Source organism: Mauremys mutica, chromosome 8 (assembly GCF_020497125.1).
Source record: "Mauremys mutica isolate MM-2020 ecotype Southern chromosome 8, ASM2049712v1, whole genome shotgun sequence".
Lineage (NCBI taxonomy): Eukaryota > Metazoa > Chordata > Testudines > Geoemydidae > Mauremys > Mauremys mutica.
Window position 1 is genome coordinate 19,073,855 of NC_059079.1, and position 18,955 is coordinate 19,092,809.

The window sequence follows — 18,955 nt, forward strand, 5'->3', positions numbered from 1 at the left end:
AGCCAATTTCACAGCTGTGCTAATTATGACCATTTAATAGAGATCTGGTCATTTGTGTTATACTAAAAATCTCAAGCTACAGAGCGATTTAACTTTTTTCAGTTATTTAGTTCTCATTTATTTAATTGTACGCCTATTCATCATTTTTGCTCTTGCTAAGTGTTCCTACATGTAATTTGGCAATTGTTTTTAAAAATATGGGCCAGATTTTCAAAGTTAGGCACCCAGACCCATTTCACGTACTGAATTTATTCATGTGGGTACTTTTTGTGCACCAGTAAATCAGGTATTTGCACATGCACATGGCAAAATAGGCACCTAATTTGCTTCTGCACACAAGCTATCTTTATGGAATCAATTAGATGGTGCACATGTGTACATGTGCAGTTGTATGTGGCTAGTTTTGAAAATCTGACCCTGGAGATGTACGGTGTTAAAAGGAAATTCAAATTTAAAACAACAGGGAATATGATGGAAAATGGATTATTTCCACATGCTCAAAACAAACTGCAAAATAGCTATAATTATTCTATCCATCCTTTTTAGAACATAAGAATGGACCTATTGGGTCAGACCGAAGGTCCATCTAGCCCAGTATCCTGTCTTCCAACAGTGGCCAGTACCAGGTGCCCTAGAGGAAATGAACAGAACAGGTAACCATCAAGTGATCCATCCCCTGTTGCTCATTCCCAGCTTCTGGCAAACAGAGGCCAGGGACACCATTACTGCCCAGCCTGGTTAATAGCCATTGATGGACCTATCCTCCATGAATTTATCTAGTTTTTTGAACCCTGTTATGGTCTTGGCCTTCACAGTATCCTCTGGCAAGGAGTTGCACAGGTTGACTATGTGTTGTGTGAAGAAATACTTCCTTTTATTTGTTTTAAACCTGCTGCCTATTAATTTCATTTGGTGACCCTAGTTCTTGTGTTATGAGAAGTAGTAAACAACACTTCCTTATCTACTTTCTCTACACCAGTTATGATTTTATAGACCTCAATCATCTCTCCCCTTAGCCATCTCTTTTCCAAGCTGAAAAGTCCCAGTTTTATTAATCTCTCCTCATATGGAAGCTGTTCCATACCCCCAATCATTTTTGTTGACCATTTCTGAACCTTTTCCAATTCCAATATATCTTTTTAGAGTTGGGGCGACCACATCTGCACACAGTATTCAAGATGTGGGCATACCATGGATTTATATAGAGGCAACATATTTTCTGTCCTATTATCTATCCCTTTCTTAATTATTCCCAACATTCTGTTCACTTTTTTGACTGTCGCTGCACATTGAGTGGATGTTTTCAGAGAATTATCCACAATGACTCCAAGATCTCTTACTTGAGTGGTAACAGCTAATTTAGACCCCATCATTTTATATGTATAGTTGGGATTATGCTTTCCAATGTGCATTACTTTGCATTTATCAACATTAAATTTCATCTGCCCAGTCACCCAGTTTTGAGAGATCCTTTTGTAGCTCTTCGCAGTCCGCCTGGGTCTTAACTATCTTGAGTAATTTTGTATCATCTGCAAATTTTGCCACCTTACCCTTTTTTTCCAGATCATCTATGAATATGTTGAATAGGACTGCTCCAAGAACAGACCCCTGGGGAACACCACTATTTACCTCTCTTCATTCTGAAAACTGACCATTTATACCTACCCTTTGTTTCCTATCTTTTAACCAGTTACCAATCCATGAGAGGACCTTCCCTCTTATCCCATGGCAGCTTACTTTGCGTAAGAGCCTTTGGTGAGGGACCTTGTCAAAGGCTTTCTGAAAATCTAAAACCACTGGATCCCCTTGGTCCACATGCTTGTTGACCCCCTCAAAGAATTCTAGTAGATTGGTGAGGCATGATTTCCCTTTACTAAAACCACGTTGACTCTTCCTCAACAAATTATGTTCATCTATATGTTTGACAATATTGTTCTTTATTATAGTTTCAACCAATTTGCCCAGTACTGAAGTCAGGCTTACAGGTCTGTAATTGCCGGGATCACCTCTGGAGCCCTTTTTAAAAATTGGCGTCACATTAGTTATCCTCCAGTCATCTGGTACAGAAGCTGATTTAAATGATAGGTTACAGACTACAGTTGGTAGTTCTGCAATTTCACATTTGAGTTCCTTCAGAACTCTTGGGCAAATACCATCTGGTCCTGGTGACTTAATGCTGTTTAATTTATCAATTTGTTCCAAAACCTCCTCTAATGACACCTCAGTCTGGGACAGTTCCTCAGATCTGTCACCTAAAAAGAATGGCTCAGGTTTGGGAATCTCCCTCACATCCTCAGCCGTGAAGACCGATGCAAAGAATTCATTTAGTTTCTCCGCAATGGCCTTATTGTCCTTGAGTGCTCCTTTAGCACCTCAATCGTCCAGTGGCCCCACTGGTTGTTTAGCAGGCTTCCTGCTTCTGATGTACTTAAAAAAATTGCTATTACTTTTTGAGTCTTTGGCTAACTGTTCCTCAAATTATTTTTTAGCCTTCCTAATTGTATTTTTACACTTCCTTTGCCAGTGTTTATGCTCCTCTCTATTTTCCTCACTAGGATTTAACTTCCACTTTTTAAAGGATGCCTTTTTGCCTCTCACTGCTTCTTTTACTTTGTAGTTTAGCCACGGTGGCTCTTTTTTGGTTCTCTTATTATGTTTTTTTAATTTGGGGTATACATTTCAGTTAAGCCTCTATTATGGTGTCTTTAAAAAGTTTCCATGCAGCTCGCAGAGATTTCACTTTTGGTACTGTACCCTTTAATTTCTGTTTAACTATATTCATTTTTGTGTAGTTCCCCTTTCTGAAATTAAATGCTATAGTGTTGGGCCGCTGTGGTGTTTTTCCTGCCACAGGAATATTAAATTTAATTATATTATGGTCACTATTACCAAGCGGTCCAGTTATATTCACCTCTTGGACCAGATCTTGTGCTCCACTTAGGACTAAATCAAGAATTGCCTCTTTTCTGGTGAGTTCCAGGACCAGCTGCTCCAAGAAGCAGTCATTTACGGTGTCAAGAAACTTTATCTCTGCATCCCGTCCTGAGGTGACATGTATGATGTACCCAGTCAATATTGGGATAATTGAAATCCCCCATATTCCACCAAGTTTCTGTGATGCCTATTATATCAATAGCCTCATTTAATACGAGGCACTCTAGTTCACCCATTTTATTATTTAGACTTCTAGCATTGGTATATAAGCACTTTAAAAACTTGTCTCCTTTTAGCTGTCTGCCATTACATGATATAATTGAACGGGAGTCTTTTTTTATTTGACTGTTTCTGATCAGACCCTGCCTGTATTTTATTTTGGTAACATCTGAAAAGTGGGAGTTTTTAAAAGAGCAGGGCTGAGAAGCTTTATGACTATGCTGCATAGGTCCTATAAAGAGAGATTTAGAAAGCTGTGACACTGCTCTATGATCTAGCTGTATTATTTCATTGGTATGGTATTGCTATGCCCATCGTGTCTTTAGGTTGCTAAAACGTTATTTTGCAATAACACATGCTTAAGAATATTGCTATGGTTTGGACAATTGAGGTCAGAAATTCACTATTTAGAAACAAACTACTTGAGCAACCTTGAAGATCTTTATTACTTCCTAGCATCAAAAGTGTTTCCCAGCACCATGACATTAAACTTTAATTGTTTTGTGCAGAGTGAGTTACTGGGTGTGATGGAAAGGGCATTTTCACTACTACTACCGGTAAGTAAACAACTATCTTCATTGATGAAAAGAAATGGTGTATTTTTTGTCACACATGATTCACCTTAATGGTTGTCGTCTCAGAAACATACGTGAATTTGTTCTCTGTCGAGGGTCAAGCTTGCAGTTTTGTCATAAAGCGTGTAATGTCAAAGGAAATGAATGGTAATGGGTCTCTAAACTGTGTACAATTTTGAGGTTGTGTTTAAACATTGAGCTTTCACTGTAAAACAAATGAGACAGACTTAATGTTCTGTACATTTAAAAAATAAGGCCCACCACATGACCACACTCAAGGACAGAACAGATATTGAATTCATCAATTGACAGGCAGAGCATTTCACTTCAAGGCTTTGATTATATTTTTCCTGTGTCTAGAGAGGGATCTCTCCCTTCCCTAACTGCAGATAATGGCCTAGAACTTGGAATAATATTGTTAATTGGTCACATGGGAAGATGATCCATTTTTATGGACAACCAATACCCCAAATCCTCTAGGATAATATAGTTGTCCTCACGTAAGGACCATGGGCAGCTCTAGGAATTTCGCCGCCCCAAGCACGGAGGCATGCCGCGGGGGGTGCTCTGGCGGTCGCCGGTCCTGTGGCTCTGGTGGACCGCCCGCCGGCGTGCCTGCGGGAGGTCCACCGGAGCAATGGGACCAGCGTACCCTCCGCAGGCACGCCTGCGGGAGGTCCACCGGAGCCGCGGGACCAGCGGACCCTCTGCAGCCACGCCTGCGGGAGGTCCACCGGAGCCACGGGACCAGCAGACCCTCCGCAGACCAGCAGACCCTCCTGGCGACAGGCAGAGCGCCCCCCACGGCATGCCGCCCCAAGCACGCACTTGGCGCGCTGGGGTCTGGAGCCGGCCCTGGTAAGGACCCCCAGGTCCAGTATCATTATTCAATAGAACTAGCAGTGTGGTCTACAGAGAGTGTAAAGTGCCTCTGTACAAGGAATCCATGTTCAAATCTGGCCAGTCGTTCATCACTGTGGAATGATTTGTGGGGGTACTGTGTATCTGCCTTAGTAGCTTTTACTGGCTACTTGCTGAAGTTTAGTTGTAACTGCTTGAGGAGCTCTGCCTTTATCATTAGCTGTGGTTTGAATGCAGATGACATGGGATCTGAAAAAGATCTTGCTCGCTCACTATACAATGTATTCCCAGGCAAGAGAACGCCAGGTTGAGAACAAGAGAGGGAACATTGACTGCTTCTAATGCAGACTTGAGGCAATGTCTTGATTCCCACTGGGGTGGCCTAAATAGGAGTTCTCTTCCAGATTTTTCCTTCTTCTTCCTCTAATAAGTTAGGTCCTGACCAAGAGCCCAGTGACTCTAGTGGGTATCGTTCTCTTGCCTTCACTAGGTTTCGGCTCAGGCCCTTGATGTGCCACATGGTGTTGGCAGGAAGGCAAGGCTGAGGGAGTATGTGTGATGTTTGGACCTGAACATTGTGAGGTTCATGGCGGTTCCTTCAGGGGGACAGTTTCACAGTCTCAGGCCAGCCCCAAGGAAAGCCCTGTCTCTTGGATAAATGAGCTTTGTCTTTCAGGCCGACAGATCTGTTGTCTCAGCAGAGCTGTTGAGGGACTGAAGGATAAAACACTACACTAGGTGTCCTGGACATAGGCTGTTTAGTGCTTTGAAAATAAAGACTGGGATGAAATCCTAGACTTAGGGTAAAATCTTGGCGCTGGTGAAGTCTATGGGATTTTTGCTATTGACTTCAATGGGGCCAAGATTTCACCCCATGACCATAAGTATAATGCAATGTCATAATTAGAGGAATGATCTCTTGAACTGCAACAGCACTTCGACATATGCTTGCAGAAATCCTTTGCGTTTCAAATTGTCTGTTATGAACTTAGTTTTCTGCCATTGTGACTCAAGTTTCCAGCCCTCTCTTTACTTGGAACTTTACTGAGAACTCTGGGGATCCATATGGGTAATGAGGAAGGACTGGATGTTTTGTTTGATTTATGCAATTGACTTGTGTATTGATACAGGAAAATATACTGGAAGCATAACTTATACTTAATTTGTGTGCAATGATGGGCATTTCCAGAGGAAAATTCAAGGCATTCAGTTTGATTCCACAGATACATTTAATGATGGGAAAATTGTTACCCTTTATTTAATACAATATAGCATTTTATGGTGATTTTTTCTGCATAATTAAATGACAGGCTTCAGGATATAAAGACACATAGGACATAATTATTTGTTGTCTTTTCCTTTGTTTACTGACTGAGAAGTATTATCAGTAAACTAGTGTTAACTGGCTAGAGCAGAGCCAATTATGTCATGCAAAGCATCCACCTGTAAAAGAAGAAAAAAGATACTGTATTGCATTGTAATTGTGCTTAAGAAAAGAAGTGATCTAAAAAGCCCCACTTAGTCCTAGATTAATGATAGCCACATAATGGGTATCAAGAAGAAGGGAGAAGCAAATGGCTACGTTAATTGTATGATGCTAGTTGCTTCCTTTTACAGACTTACTGTTTCCTAAATAGCACCTTTAGAAATAACCTGTGTGGTAGTTTAAAGAGATTTCATGGCAGGTAGGACTGTGCAGCGTGCATTTGCAACATCATACTTGACGGCATAAACTTATTCAACCACAGAACCCTCTATATAAGAAGAGGCTAGCCTGCAAGGCAGTGCCTGTTCGGTAGGGCAACGTACACCATGCTGTAGTCTATTCACTTTATTGGTATTAGAGTGATCTGAGTCCACCATGCTAGGCACTATATATAACCCTAGAAAGACACTCTTGTCCAAAGAGCTAACACAAGAAATAAGCAAAACAGACAAAGAGAAATAGTATCCGCATTTTACAAACAGGGACCTGAGGCACACAGCCTAATTAAGTGACTTGTCCAAGGTCACACAGGACATCTGTGTCAGAGATGGTAACTTAACACAGATCTTTTGTCACAGTCCAATGCCTTAACCACAAGACTATCTTTCCACCTTAATTTACTGCAGAATATTCTGTGCTTAAAAAATGTAGAGAAGTTTTGTACCTTATAGTGGTGATTGTGTAATAATTTTTTTTTAAGTGTAACAGTTATTACTTAAATTCTAAGCTTTTTGGGGCAGGAACATCTTTTTGTTCTGTTTGCATAGTGCCTAGCACAAGAAGGTTCTGGTCCATGGGCTCCTACACACTATGGTAACACAAATAATAAAGAACTATTGTTTAATTCTCCAGGTGAGGCTCTCATAAAGGTTAGCATTTTCTCTCCCCCAGTATTACTTTACATACTGTTTTACACGGAAATCAGTGTGCTTTACAAAGGTGGGTAATCACCCTATTTTACTAATTGGGAAACTGAAGCACAGAGCAATGAAGTTACTTGCCCAGTGTTGCACGGACAGTGGGAGAGCTATGAATGGATTTAAGCAGTACAGTATAGTTCAGGGATCCAGGTAATGAATTTGCCAGACCACATGCAGACCCCACTGTAACATGGATGCACCAGTTATTAGAATACCCAAGACCTTTGCAGACGGCTCTAGGAGGGATGAGGGAGCCAGGGTTGTTTGATTTAATCAGCACATCCTCTGCCCACAGGAGAGCTTCAGGATAAATTGGCACAGATATGGCTGTTAAAATATAGGAGCGAGGTGAGCAGCAGGGATTCACTTCTGGGTGCATCTCACTTGAACATTGCTGCCTTGTTAGCATGAAGTCGACGGTAGCTGTACTGTAGGGAGATTCACTCAGTACTAATCCAAGGAAACTGGAGAGACCTGGATTTTGGGACAGGAAAGTCCTTGCAAGAGCAAGGCAATTATTTTTCTGCCAGAGTAAAAATAAGGTGGGGAAGAGAGGCTAGTGAGTTTGCTAAGGAGAGGACAGCACGAATGTGAGCCTCTACTCTGGATGGCTGGGAGTGTGCATGCAATCCCTGCAGAGCCAACGGGGCATGGAGTTTATTCACGCTAAGAATAAAGTGTGTGTGTGTGTGTGTGTGTGTGAGAGAGAGAGAGAGATATAAAACGTGCAGACCACACCTCTGTCTCCTTTCTCTGCTCTGGGGAAAAACAACAAAACACCCTCCTTTGACTCTGGCCACAGAGAATCAGTGGAATATGTGAACTCTGCAGCTTTTAGGAGAAAGTCCAAAAATTGTACCCAGTGGTTCCCCTCCTGGTTGCAGCTTTTCAATCAAGTGGAGTCCAAGTCCTGAATTGGACCTCATGTATCCCTCTAGTTCAGAAATCCTAGTGTTTATACATGTATAAGAGCAGGAGACAGCTGTGCTCTGAATCCATTCAGCCATTCCATGTGTTGTTACACAAAACATCTTTTAATAGCTAAACTTTTTTCAGCCTAATTCTTTAAGATAAATGCTTAAAGAAGGAAGAGGGGCCCAGATATGTATATGGGCATCTTAGGATCAACCCACTTATTCTGTCAGTCATACCTTATTACTATCTGAAGCAGTCATGTTCCTCAGCTCATACACACTGACGGTTCCATTACTGTCCCCTATTAGAATGCAGTCTGTGTTTCTAGCAAAAAGCACAGTTGTGAATTTCACTCCTGGGTTGGCAAAGGTCACAATCAGGGGGTCCAAACTGAAACCAAAAAATGAGATGATGTTAATATCTACTAGAAATGAGACCAATGGGGCATTTGTCTAGAGGACTATTACAGGAATCGGCTAATCCTGGTATGGCTGAATCTTTACTTTTCACTTTTATTATCTGGGCAGACTAAAATCTAAAACCTTAAGTAATGGTGAAAGTGCATTTTGCTAGTTCTCTGATAAATACAACTCAAATCCCAACCCTTGCTAACCAGGGTATCCTGGCTACTTGAAAAATCATCGGCTTTACTGCCTAATAGCTGGAGATTTTAATTTTTTTAGAATAGAAATAATTTGCTTTTTAGTGAATGATACACTGGACCTAGTTCTCTACTGCATTGCACTTGGTACAGTCATTTACTCTGGGCAAAGTGGGTGTGCAGTGCTATCACCAGTGTAAGCGAGTAGATAATTCTGAACTGACACCCTTTTACACTCACTTTTCATCAAAAACTGAGAGGAGAAGGGGCAGGTGTCCCAACCCCCACTGGTGTCTGTTGCTCATGTGCAAAAGTCCCAAAATGTTAAAGCTCAAGGATGTTTTTAAAAAACTCATGGAAGTGGTAGAATCCAGGACTCCTGTGGCAAAAGAGCAGCCCCCAGTTCCCTGAGTCATCCAGCCCCCAGCCCTGGATTTTCTTTAAACACGTTAGTAGATGCTACCTGTTGCCTGTAAAGTGAACATTTTAGAATGCAGTACAACGTTATTACATCTAAATGCTTTGTAATTATAATGGTCACGCACCAATTGCAACTGGGGCCTTTGGGCACTAGCATAATTAAATATTTTATCTTTCTATTATTTCAGAATCCTCCTCAAGAAAAGTTATTACTTACGTGCTGACACTCAGGTCCCAAATTTCCACTCTGCCTTCATTCACTGCTGCAAATACAAAGGCTGATTTTGGAGACCACATAATGTCATGAACAACATTAGTGGTGGAACTGAAAGTTAAAACGGGCCTTACTGAATCTTGGCGCCATAAAATAATACTCCAGTCCGCAGAGCAGCTTAAAAACATGTCAGCACTGAATGGATTCCATGCTATCTTGTACACAGGACCCTTAACATTGGGGAAAAGGGAATTGCATGTTACTCCAGAGCTAGCAGGCTGGGATTTTCAAACTAGCTTAAGCAAACTAGGCGCCCAACTCCCAATTATTTTAAGTGCGAGCTGGGTGCCTCACTGCCCTTTGTGTCTTTGACAATCTGCCCCCCTCAATACTGACAATACTATTATTTCACGGTCATACACAGCGTATTAGGACAGCAAAGATCACAGGATGTGCTGTATGTTCTAAGGCCAAACATATTTTATTGGTGATGATTCAGTAGGGGTTTCATTTTTCCCTCTGAGTCACTGCTGATTCAATGCCCTGTCAGGATGTTAGAAAGAACTACTCTTGGGAGTGCAATCTGCTGGACGAGACAAATCTGAGGTGCAGAGCAACTGGGATAGTTAAAACTCTTGTGGACATTTCACCATATTAACCCATGAGTTCCAGGTCAATGAGATCACTCATCTGATTATTAATTTTAAATAAAGCCAGGACTACATTTAAATTAGTTACAGTCAAAAGCTTTAAGAAAGGATTAGTAATTCTTAAAGAATCTATATACTGAAGAGCATAATTTCAAAAGAGTTTTGATGCTTTATATCTTGTAGCCTTCTTACTAAGCTAAGAAAAGAGGTTTTCGTTTTAAAATCTGTGTTACAAGTGTGTCATCTACTGAATATAACAAATTAAATAAACTTATTTCATGTAATCAAACATTTCTTCTGAGATCTAACTGATCCAATCACTTTTTCTGTTATTTAATTTTACCTACCTTATGTGCTCGGTAAGTCTCTAGGAACTGCTCATTATATGAACAAGAACATTTGTGAATATGCCCTTCTTCTGTTCCAGCCAGGTATATATTAGTATTCTGAAACAAAAATCCAGATATTCCAAACTGGGATTCACCCTGTAGGATATTTATCCTAACATATTTAAAGAGCTGTGTGGAGTTTAGGCTGTGAAATTGCTGGGAGATGCTGAGCACTCAAATTCCCACTGACTTAAATGAGAACTGTGTTTGTTCACCTGCCTTTGGGATCAGGCCCAAATTCAATCAAAACTGTAAAACTCACAAAATATAGGGGTTAGCTTGCTTGGTTTTCTCTCTTATCAGTTTTGGGTAATATTGTTAGCGCTTATGTACATCAGAAGCATTCTATAGCTACTGCTGGAGAAACATGGGCAACTGCAGTGCAAGCTTCCTCTATACCTGAATCCTGATCTCCATTTTTGAACTGTTTGAGGGCTTTCATTAGAGAGTGCCTACAATGCAGAGATGCATGCAGTGATCTTGTGAGACAGGAAACATCCACTTGGGAAAAAAGAGATTTCCAAATATGTTTCACTGGTGACGTAAACCAACCTTGAATAAAATCAGCTAAAAGTAAAAGGCAAATGTATTAATCTTCTGGCACCATAAGCTTCTCTTTTGAAATTTTCATTCATTCTTATATGAATATTCACAGTTAGAGCAGCAGTTAGGGCTGGTCTAGCTTATGTCTCCAGAATCTGTAGTAGGAGACTACTACAACATGAGGTGAAATCTTCAGCTGTGATGGTATAGCTCCATCAGTGTACACCAGCTGAGGATCTGACCTATAATGTTTTGTTCTAATCAGGACTGGCTCCAGGCACCAGCGCAGCAAGCAGGTGCTTGGGGCGGCCAAGGGGAAGGGCGGCAATTCGGCGCGGGTCCCTCAGTTCCTCTCTGAGGGAAGGACCTGCCGCCGAATTGCTGCCAAAGAATGAAGCGGTGGTGGTAGAAGTGCCGATTGTGGCTTTTTTTTTTTTCTCCCACTGCTTGGGGCAGCAAAAACGCTGGAGCCGGCCCTGGTTCTAATATATAAAACTTCAGCCAACTGAATTTGAAACATTAATAATCACAATGGATTTCCTGAGCCGACCTTTGGATGAAAGTCAAAGCACATTCCAGGTGCCTGTCGAGATATCAGAGCTTCGCTTTTCTTTTCTTTTTCACCGGTTAGTCTTTTCCTTTCACTTGCGGTTCGCTTCAGCTTCATCAAATCTATGCAAATAGACAGTACATGGAACATGAATTTTACATGAAAGAGAGAGTGACATATTAGAACATTCTGAATAACTCATAAGTACTTCAGATATTTAACAATTCTGAAATGTTTTATCTATGGGCTGTTTACACAGGGAAATTGCCTGGAATAAGGTATTATGCAATAGCCCAGTGTAGAAAGTCCTTAGAGAGTATGCTTACCAGTGCAGCCTAGTCCTTTGCGTATAAGCCATTTGGTTATTCTGCCATCTGCTGAGATAGAGATTAATATCTCTCCTTTGTCATCTCCCGTTGTGCCCCTGTCCTGTTCGATCCACTTCAGCTGCCACACAGGGCCTATATGCTTATCAAAAGATTCACTGAAATAAAGGAATGCGCAAACAGAGCTATAAGTTAACAGAACTAAGGGGAAATGCATTTTTAAAAAGTTACTACATAAGCAACAAAACTGGTGTGTATATAACTTTGGAACAAACACTCTGGCGTGTGGGCATATGTTAATTGGTTATTTTAATTTTCATGGGAGGTGCTGTTTTAATTTTCATGGGAGATGAGGGTTATTTTAATTTTCATGGGAGGTTGGGAAGGTCTAGGTTGGATATTAGGAAACACTATTTCCCTAGGAGGGTGGTGAAGCACTGGAATGGGTTACCGAGGGAGGTGGTGGAATCTCCATCCTTAGAGGTTTTTAAGGCCTGGCTTGACAAAGCCCTGGCTGGGATGATTTAGTTGGTGTTGGTCCAGCTTTGAGCAGGGGGTTGCATAGATGACCTCCTGAGGTCTCTTCCAAGCCTAATCTTCTATGATTCTATGAAAAGTCAGAGTTTTAAGACATGTATCTATGGTTTTGAAAAGTTGTTTTAAAAGTACATTTTAGAAAATATTTTTACATATTTAATTACAGAATAATGTTTAAATGACTGAAGCACTTTTCTTTAGGTATCCAAATCGCTGTACTGGTGCTGCTTCATGGTTGGCCTAATCTAGTCTTTCATGGACATTTATATATATCAAAGTCTTTATGCCTGACAGTTTCTTTTCAAGTGAGTCCCAGGATTGTAGGTGGGTACAGTGTAAGTGTTTCAAATCAGAATTGAGAGACATTAGCAAAGCTGGGAAGGGGCCAATTACGCAGCACTTCCCTGCATTCACTGAATCCACTTTTTCAAGAGCACTACTGTTCACTCATTTATTTAAATTTTAGCAATGGAATGAATGTCCACAACTAACAAGACATGAAAGAAGTACAACAAGGTGGGGTGTTTGTAATCTTACCTGCTGTCCAAAAGTGCGGTGGTATTATGGGTCTGTACATTATAGATGGCTACTATGCCACTGTACGTTCCAACTGCTAAAAGGTTTGGGTTTGCCAGAGAGAAATCCAATGCAGTAACACCATGATCACATTGATAAATACGCTCTGGCCACTGAACAGAAGAAAACAGCACATTTATTTCATTCTTCTGAGTATTAGCTAAGTGCTAGACTAACTACTATTTTTCTAACGCTACAAATGCTTTACTAGGTTCAACTTTAAGACAATATTCTAAATAACTGAGACTATTATCTCCTGCTACGGTTGTCAAATTTGAAAGGAGCGCTGTGCAGAAATGTGACTTTTGTATTGTAAATTGAATTAGAGATGGGCTTAAAGTGAACCGTATAAGTGCCTAAAATTTCCCTGAACTTTGGAGGGTTGGATAAAGTGGGATGGGGTCCAGAGCCCCACTACAACCTAAACCTGACATTTGAAAAAAAGCAAACCACCGCTTCTGATTTTTGCCCATCTCACAATTTAAAATCTAATCTTCTCTGTTTTTTATTCATGTGCTTTTCTAATCAGCAGAAGTTTAGTTGGAGGTAAACTGTAATGTAAGGTATCTTAGGTAGTTTAAGCCGGGGTGCTATGTTCATGCAATGTACCTTTTATAGACTGCAACTAAAGAATTGCATTGCCTACATGGACCAAATTTAGCCCGTGTTGTAAGAAGATGCAACTCTACTGAAGCCATTGAATTTAACCGTTGTCATCAGGGTATTAGTCTGAAAATAAGCATGTTTCAATATATGTCAGCTCTTAATTCTGATGCGTATGCACTCAGCTAATGTAGAGACAGGAGCCATATAAGTAACTTGATTATCGTTGATCTGTACTGTGTTAGTTTCATGGTACCATAAACACTATGTGATAGAACATCTAAAACATTAGAGGGAGGAAGGCACCCGTTAGAGGCTGATTCTGTACTCCTTAACTCGGGTATAACACCTTGGTTTTAGCCTGAGTAATGTTTATAGCAGCACCATTATTTGAATTTGATTGTGAGTATTCATTTTTACTGTGTATTTAAAAAATGAGATTTTCAAGAATCAAAAATGTAAAACAAATATTGAGCCAAATCATTTTAGACCTTTACAAAACCATCTAGTACAGGGGTGGGCAAACTTTCCCCAAACTTTCTGTTCTTTACTCCCATCCCAGATGTATCCGAGTAAGAGCATTTTCCCTGATAGGTTATCTTCTTTTTTCCTTGACTTAGTAATGAACTCAAATTTGAGTTGGTGACATTACAGAGTGTTTCCATGGCTGGGGCTGTGTGAAATATTTACAGTGAAGTTTGAAAACTTCAGAATGAGGTTTCTGCATTTTGTTTTGATTTCAGCAAATGTGATTTTGTGAAAAATTGACAGTTTTCACATTTCTGAGTGAAAATTATTCTATATTAAAAGAAAACCCTCAATTTTCATTTTTTTAATTCAAAAATTTGTTTGGGCAAGGGTCACTATTCTCATAGAAACATCAAATTTTTAAATGTTATCTTTGAAATCTGCTCTTTATTGAAAATATCATGAAAAGTTACATTCTGCAGATGTTGAAATTAAATTAAAAATACCTACTCTTTTTCATACAGCGCAAAATTTATTGCAGACGGGAAGATGGCCTGGGAAACCCTAAATTTAAAATACAAATATCCTCAATTTGCAACTGTAGGAAGATTATGGGAAAACAAATGCAAGGTAAATAAATTTGTTTTTATATTTGAAATGCTTAAAAGTGCTTTTCCCCACAGTATGAAAATCTTTATAGGAGGAACTACACACCTGGATCTAATCCAGGTAATAGCTAAACTGATTAATTCACAATCTTGGCTAGGGGATTGGAAATGGGATACAGAGCTTTTCATTCTTAGGTTGTCCAGTCTAAGACTATGGCTACACTGTCCATGCTGCTAAAGCCTTGCCACTGTAAGGCACATAGAGTAGCCACTCTTTGTTGCCAGGAGAAAGCTCTTCTAATGACAAAATAAAACCACTCCCAATGAGGGCTGGTAGCTTCGTCGGTGGTAGAGTGTCTCCCGTCAACAAAGCACTGTACACACCAGTGGTTTTTGTCATTCAAACTTTAGTCCTTTTTGGAGGGGCGTGGGGGGTGTTTAACGATGAAAGTGCAGTGTAGACATAGCCTAAGTTGGTTTAAACTGACTGTTTTAACCAGCTGTTTGATGGTCTTTGTGACATGAGTTCAGTTCCCTGTGGACAGATATCCATATTACAAAACCACTGTACAGAGGCTGAATGGGCACAGAGGCTAAGCTAATTTCTATAGATATTTCTTCCAGGTCAAATCTGAGGCACATTGGCAGGCTATTGTGGAGGAAGTGTGCAGTACCCTTGTTCCCTTTTCTGTAACTGTCCTGTGAATAAGAGATCGAGATCTTTAGTCTCCAGTGTTTTCTAACATCTTTCACCAGCAGTAAGGTAGTTGAGACATTTTAAAAATAAGAAGAATTGTTAATTATTATCCATTTTCAAGAAGGGGTTTAGTCTGGGCCAACAAATTACCATTACTGCTATATGTCCTGCTTTCTCAAGCAACAGGAAACTCAATGATCTGCTATTAAATCATACAAAATTATTACAGCAAAAGAAGTATTAAAGTAACTATCTCTATCTCTACTTGTGTTACCATAGGGTTCTTGAGTGACCAGCAGCAAGCCAAGCCTTTCTTCTGTTCTTGAAAACCAAACTGCCCATAACCAACAGCCAAAAGATCCTAAAACCCAAAAGTACAGATTGGTGGATATACTTCAATTAAAGCAGAAATTTAAAGCTAGAATTTTAAGTGGCAGCTTTCTGCCAGCAGTTAAGTGTGCAAATCTTCTACTTAGATAACTTAGTACCAAGTACAGAGTACACACTCTCAGTAATGTTGTCAGATAAGCAAAGTAAGGTAATTAAAGTAAATAAGATTTACTCTGCATCAGATTCTAATGCAGTAAGTGCAAGGCACTACTCACTATGCATGAATGAAAATTAATTGCAAGTGCAATTTTAGTGAGCACAAATTGTGCCCACAAAAAAGGGAGGCCCCTATAAAAATCTGTCCATTTTATAAAGATGCATATAAAGTGTTTTATAAACTTATGTTAATGTGCAGGATTTGATACAATCTGGTAAATGTTTCCAGGGCTTAATATTTTGAGGTGGGAAGACAAATAATATTTTTATCATTGCCACTGCTCTTTACACCTTGTGGCTTATAAGTAACAAGCAAGGACCTTACTCTTCAAATTGTATTTCTCTACACAAAACCACCTTTTTTTTGTGAAATGAGCATTTCGAAAATAAGCATCTAATGGTCTTACAATTCTTAGTTTGTGGCTAGTCAGTATAAACGTATGGATCAGTACCAAACAGGCCAACAGATTTATACCAATTTACATCTCAGGGTCTGGCCCAAAGACTTTATGCGTGGCCATATTTCCTCCCCTTTCCCCTTGAGGCAGTCTGATTTTTTTATATTCTTCCTCCTCCATTTTTACCTTCTTCCCCTACCTTGTTATTTTTGTTGTCGCCATGGGAAAGCTAAATCAGAGAAGTGAGATGTATACTGCTCTGACAGTAGAGTGCTCTGAGGTCATTCTGACCTCCACAGGAAGTGAGTTCTATAATCTTGTACCAGCTGCTGTGAACGCTGTGCCTGCCATTCTCATGAGTCTTACTCTCAAGGTTGTTGGTGTCCTCATTCCTGAGAAATGCAGCGGTCTAGGGAGATCATTGTCACAAAGCAAGAGGTGGTCTCTATACCATCTTGGATCCATGCCATGAATGGCCTTAAAGACTAGTACAGAGATTTTTAATTTGACCCAGAATTCTGTAACCAGTGTAGTTATCTGAACATCCTGGTTAAGTGCCCTTTGAGACCAGTGCTGCTGAGAAGGTAAGCTGCTGCATACTGAACCAGCTGAAGATCTCCAAGGTAGATTTGTTCATTCTTAGGAATGGTGAGGTGCAATTATCTATCCTGAAGATCATGAAAGAGTGGATCAGTGCGGCTAAGTCAGCATATGGCAAAGGAAGATACAGACTGCAGGAAGCAACCACCACCTGTCTGACCTCAGGGATGAATCCCTACCTGTCACACGTCTACCCAGCATCTGAAACCCTATTCCCGAGCTAATATTTTACCTTGACAATTACCCACCCAATTCTAGAAAAAAGGTTAGAAGAATAAATTTAGTAACTCACTGGGTTTAACTTGTTCCAAGCCATGCTGCTCACATTGTGGCCATTAGTCCACTCACATGTATAGGACCACAGTCGTTCCAGACTGGGCGGTAAGATTTCTTCTGGTGCTTCACTTAGATCTAACAAAAGTGATGAACTAACTACTGTTTCCTTTTTCTCTTTCTCCTCTTCCTCTTCCTCCCCCCCTTCCTCCTCCTCTTCTGCTTCCTCTGTTTCTGCTTTCTCTTTGCCAGCATCAGATGTAAGAACTGGTTCTAAATGCAACAAATACAGTAGAATCATAGTAGTACTCCACTAATCTGCAATCCTGCTAATTCTGACCAGAAACACAGTGATCTCATCCCACTTCTCAGCAAAGATTTCATAGCAGAGCACTGTAATGAAGATTCAGAGAACTAAGATTTCATGACTTTTTCAAAATTTGGCCAACATTTTTGTAGGATCATAGGAACTAGCATTCTGGATCAGACTATCGATCCAGATAGTCCAATGTCCCATCACCAACTGTGTCCAGTACTGGATGTTTCATAGGAGGGTTCAAGAACCCTGCAGGAGGTAGTTATAGGATAACCTACGCTCTCCACTCCCCTCCCCTAGACAGTTTCCTCCTATTTAGTGGTTAATCTAATAAATCTAGTAAATTTTTCAACTTTGATGCCAAATTTTATGGATCCAGGTTTGAAAATTGTCACCATAGGACATTTAATGGTTACTATGAAATGTTATAATTAAAGTAAAATTGCATTTGTCCATATAAATGTGCAAAATATACTTATATTTAATTTGTTAGGTTTTTTTTTTTTTTTTGCTTAGTTGCCAGTTAACAAAATTTGCAAATCTGGAAGGGATGTCAGGTCACTCTTGTGAAGTAATATGGATTCACTGTAGACTTTCAAATAGGAACTGGGCACCTAACTCCCATCTGAGATTTTGAAAATCTTTTCCTTATCTACTTCCCTGATTTTTAAAGCATCAAACAAGAGCAAATACCGCTCTGGGATTTACTCTGTTAGAGGATGCAAGATTTGAAATTTTTGATGTTGGGATAAGTGGGGCAAAAGCTACGTCTGCAAGCTCTTCTGGGCCCTTTAAAATGCAGGGGGGGTGTGGTGGTGGGTTTCCCCCCTCTCCTCCCTAAAAAATTGAATTTATTGCTTGTGGTCCGTGTTGGATTGACAGCTTGGGAAACTTGAAGCCCTCTGTCTGGTGAACAGATATAACATAGGCCATGGCCATGTGAGCTTCCTCACTTCATATATTTTTAATCCCTATTTTAACTGGACCTCCCCTAAGGGGTAAGATGGTAGTTCAGTCTCTCCCCCCAGTCAGTTCTTGGCTTCTTTACTGAAGATTGCCAACAATAGTCCAATAAGTGCCACTTATGATCTGCAGTGAATCCACTGTCTCATTTTACATAGGCACTGAACAGCCATCAGATGATTAAACTTTTACTACCAGTCTGGCCTGAATTTTAATCTGAGCTGAGCTGAAAGACTGTATTCTAGTGAAGAGCTGTAATACCAAGAAAACATACTAACCAATCATATCTAGCACTTTTCAGTAGTAGACCTCAAAGTGCTTTACAGAGGAGGTCAGTATCATTGTTCCCATCTATCAAATGGAGATAAACCAAGGTACAGAGTGGGGAAGTGATTGGCCTGCGGTCACCCAGCAGGCTAGAGGCAGAGCTAGGAATAGACCCCAGGTCTTTTGAGTCCCAAATCCAGTGCTCTGTCCATGAAGCCATATTGTTTCTGGAAGCTCAAGATACAATGTAGTTTGATAAATACTGTGGAAACCCGTCACAGTTTACTGTTAATAGTGGAGATGAGCCAGCTCAAGAACCATTTATCCAAACCTTCCACAAAGCTCTGTGTATATTTTTGGGGGGTATTGGTAAAATGGAGCATAGGACTGAACAACCCCCGTTTGGGTTTTGCAAATTCTTCCCCAACTTTTGTCTTTATTTAACAGAATTGGTTCCTCTGTCAAGACTTCAGAGTAGGGGCATCTTTACTTGGTATATT

The 18,955-nt window shown here is 40.3% G+C and overlaps 1 protein-coding gene across 2 annotated transcripts in view; it reads right to left on the reverse strand.

Annotated features, from left to right (window-relative positions):
* Positions 1–5,813: 5,813 nt before the first annotated feature.
* The window catches only part of DNAI4 (dynein axonemal intermediate chain 4), a 30,690-nt gene continuing 17,548 nt past the window's right edge, over positions 5,814–18,955 (reverse strand). The window contains exons 9-17 of one of the 2 annotated variants that reach the window (XM_045028749.1): positions 16,929–17,182; positions 15,367–15,453; positions 12,678–12,829; positions 11,604–11,761; positions 11,278–11,399; positions 10,143–10,241; positions 9,149–9,375; positions 8,147–8,300; positions 5,814–6,032 (exon numbers count right to left, since the gene is read on the reverse strand). In XM_045028749.1, the coding sequence (XP_044884684.1) occupies positions 5,988–6,032; positions 8,147–8,300; positions 9,149–9,375; positions 10,143–10,241; positions 11,278–11,399; positions 11,604–11,761; positions 12,678–12,829; positions 15,367–15,453; positions 16,929–17,182 (1,298 nt within the window). In that variant the 3' untranslated portion in view covers positions 5,814–5,987. Of the gene's footprint in view, positions 6,033–8,146; positions 8,301–9,148; positions 9,376–10,142; positions 10,242–11,277; positions 11,400–11,603; positions 11,762–12,677; positions 12,830–15,366; positions 15,454–16,928; positions 17,183–18,955 lie in introns of those variants that run through there. The other variant, XM_045028750.1, reaches the window with a different exon arrangement.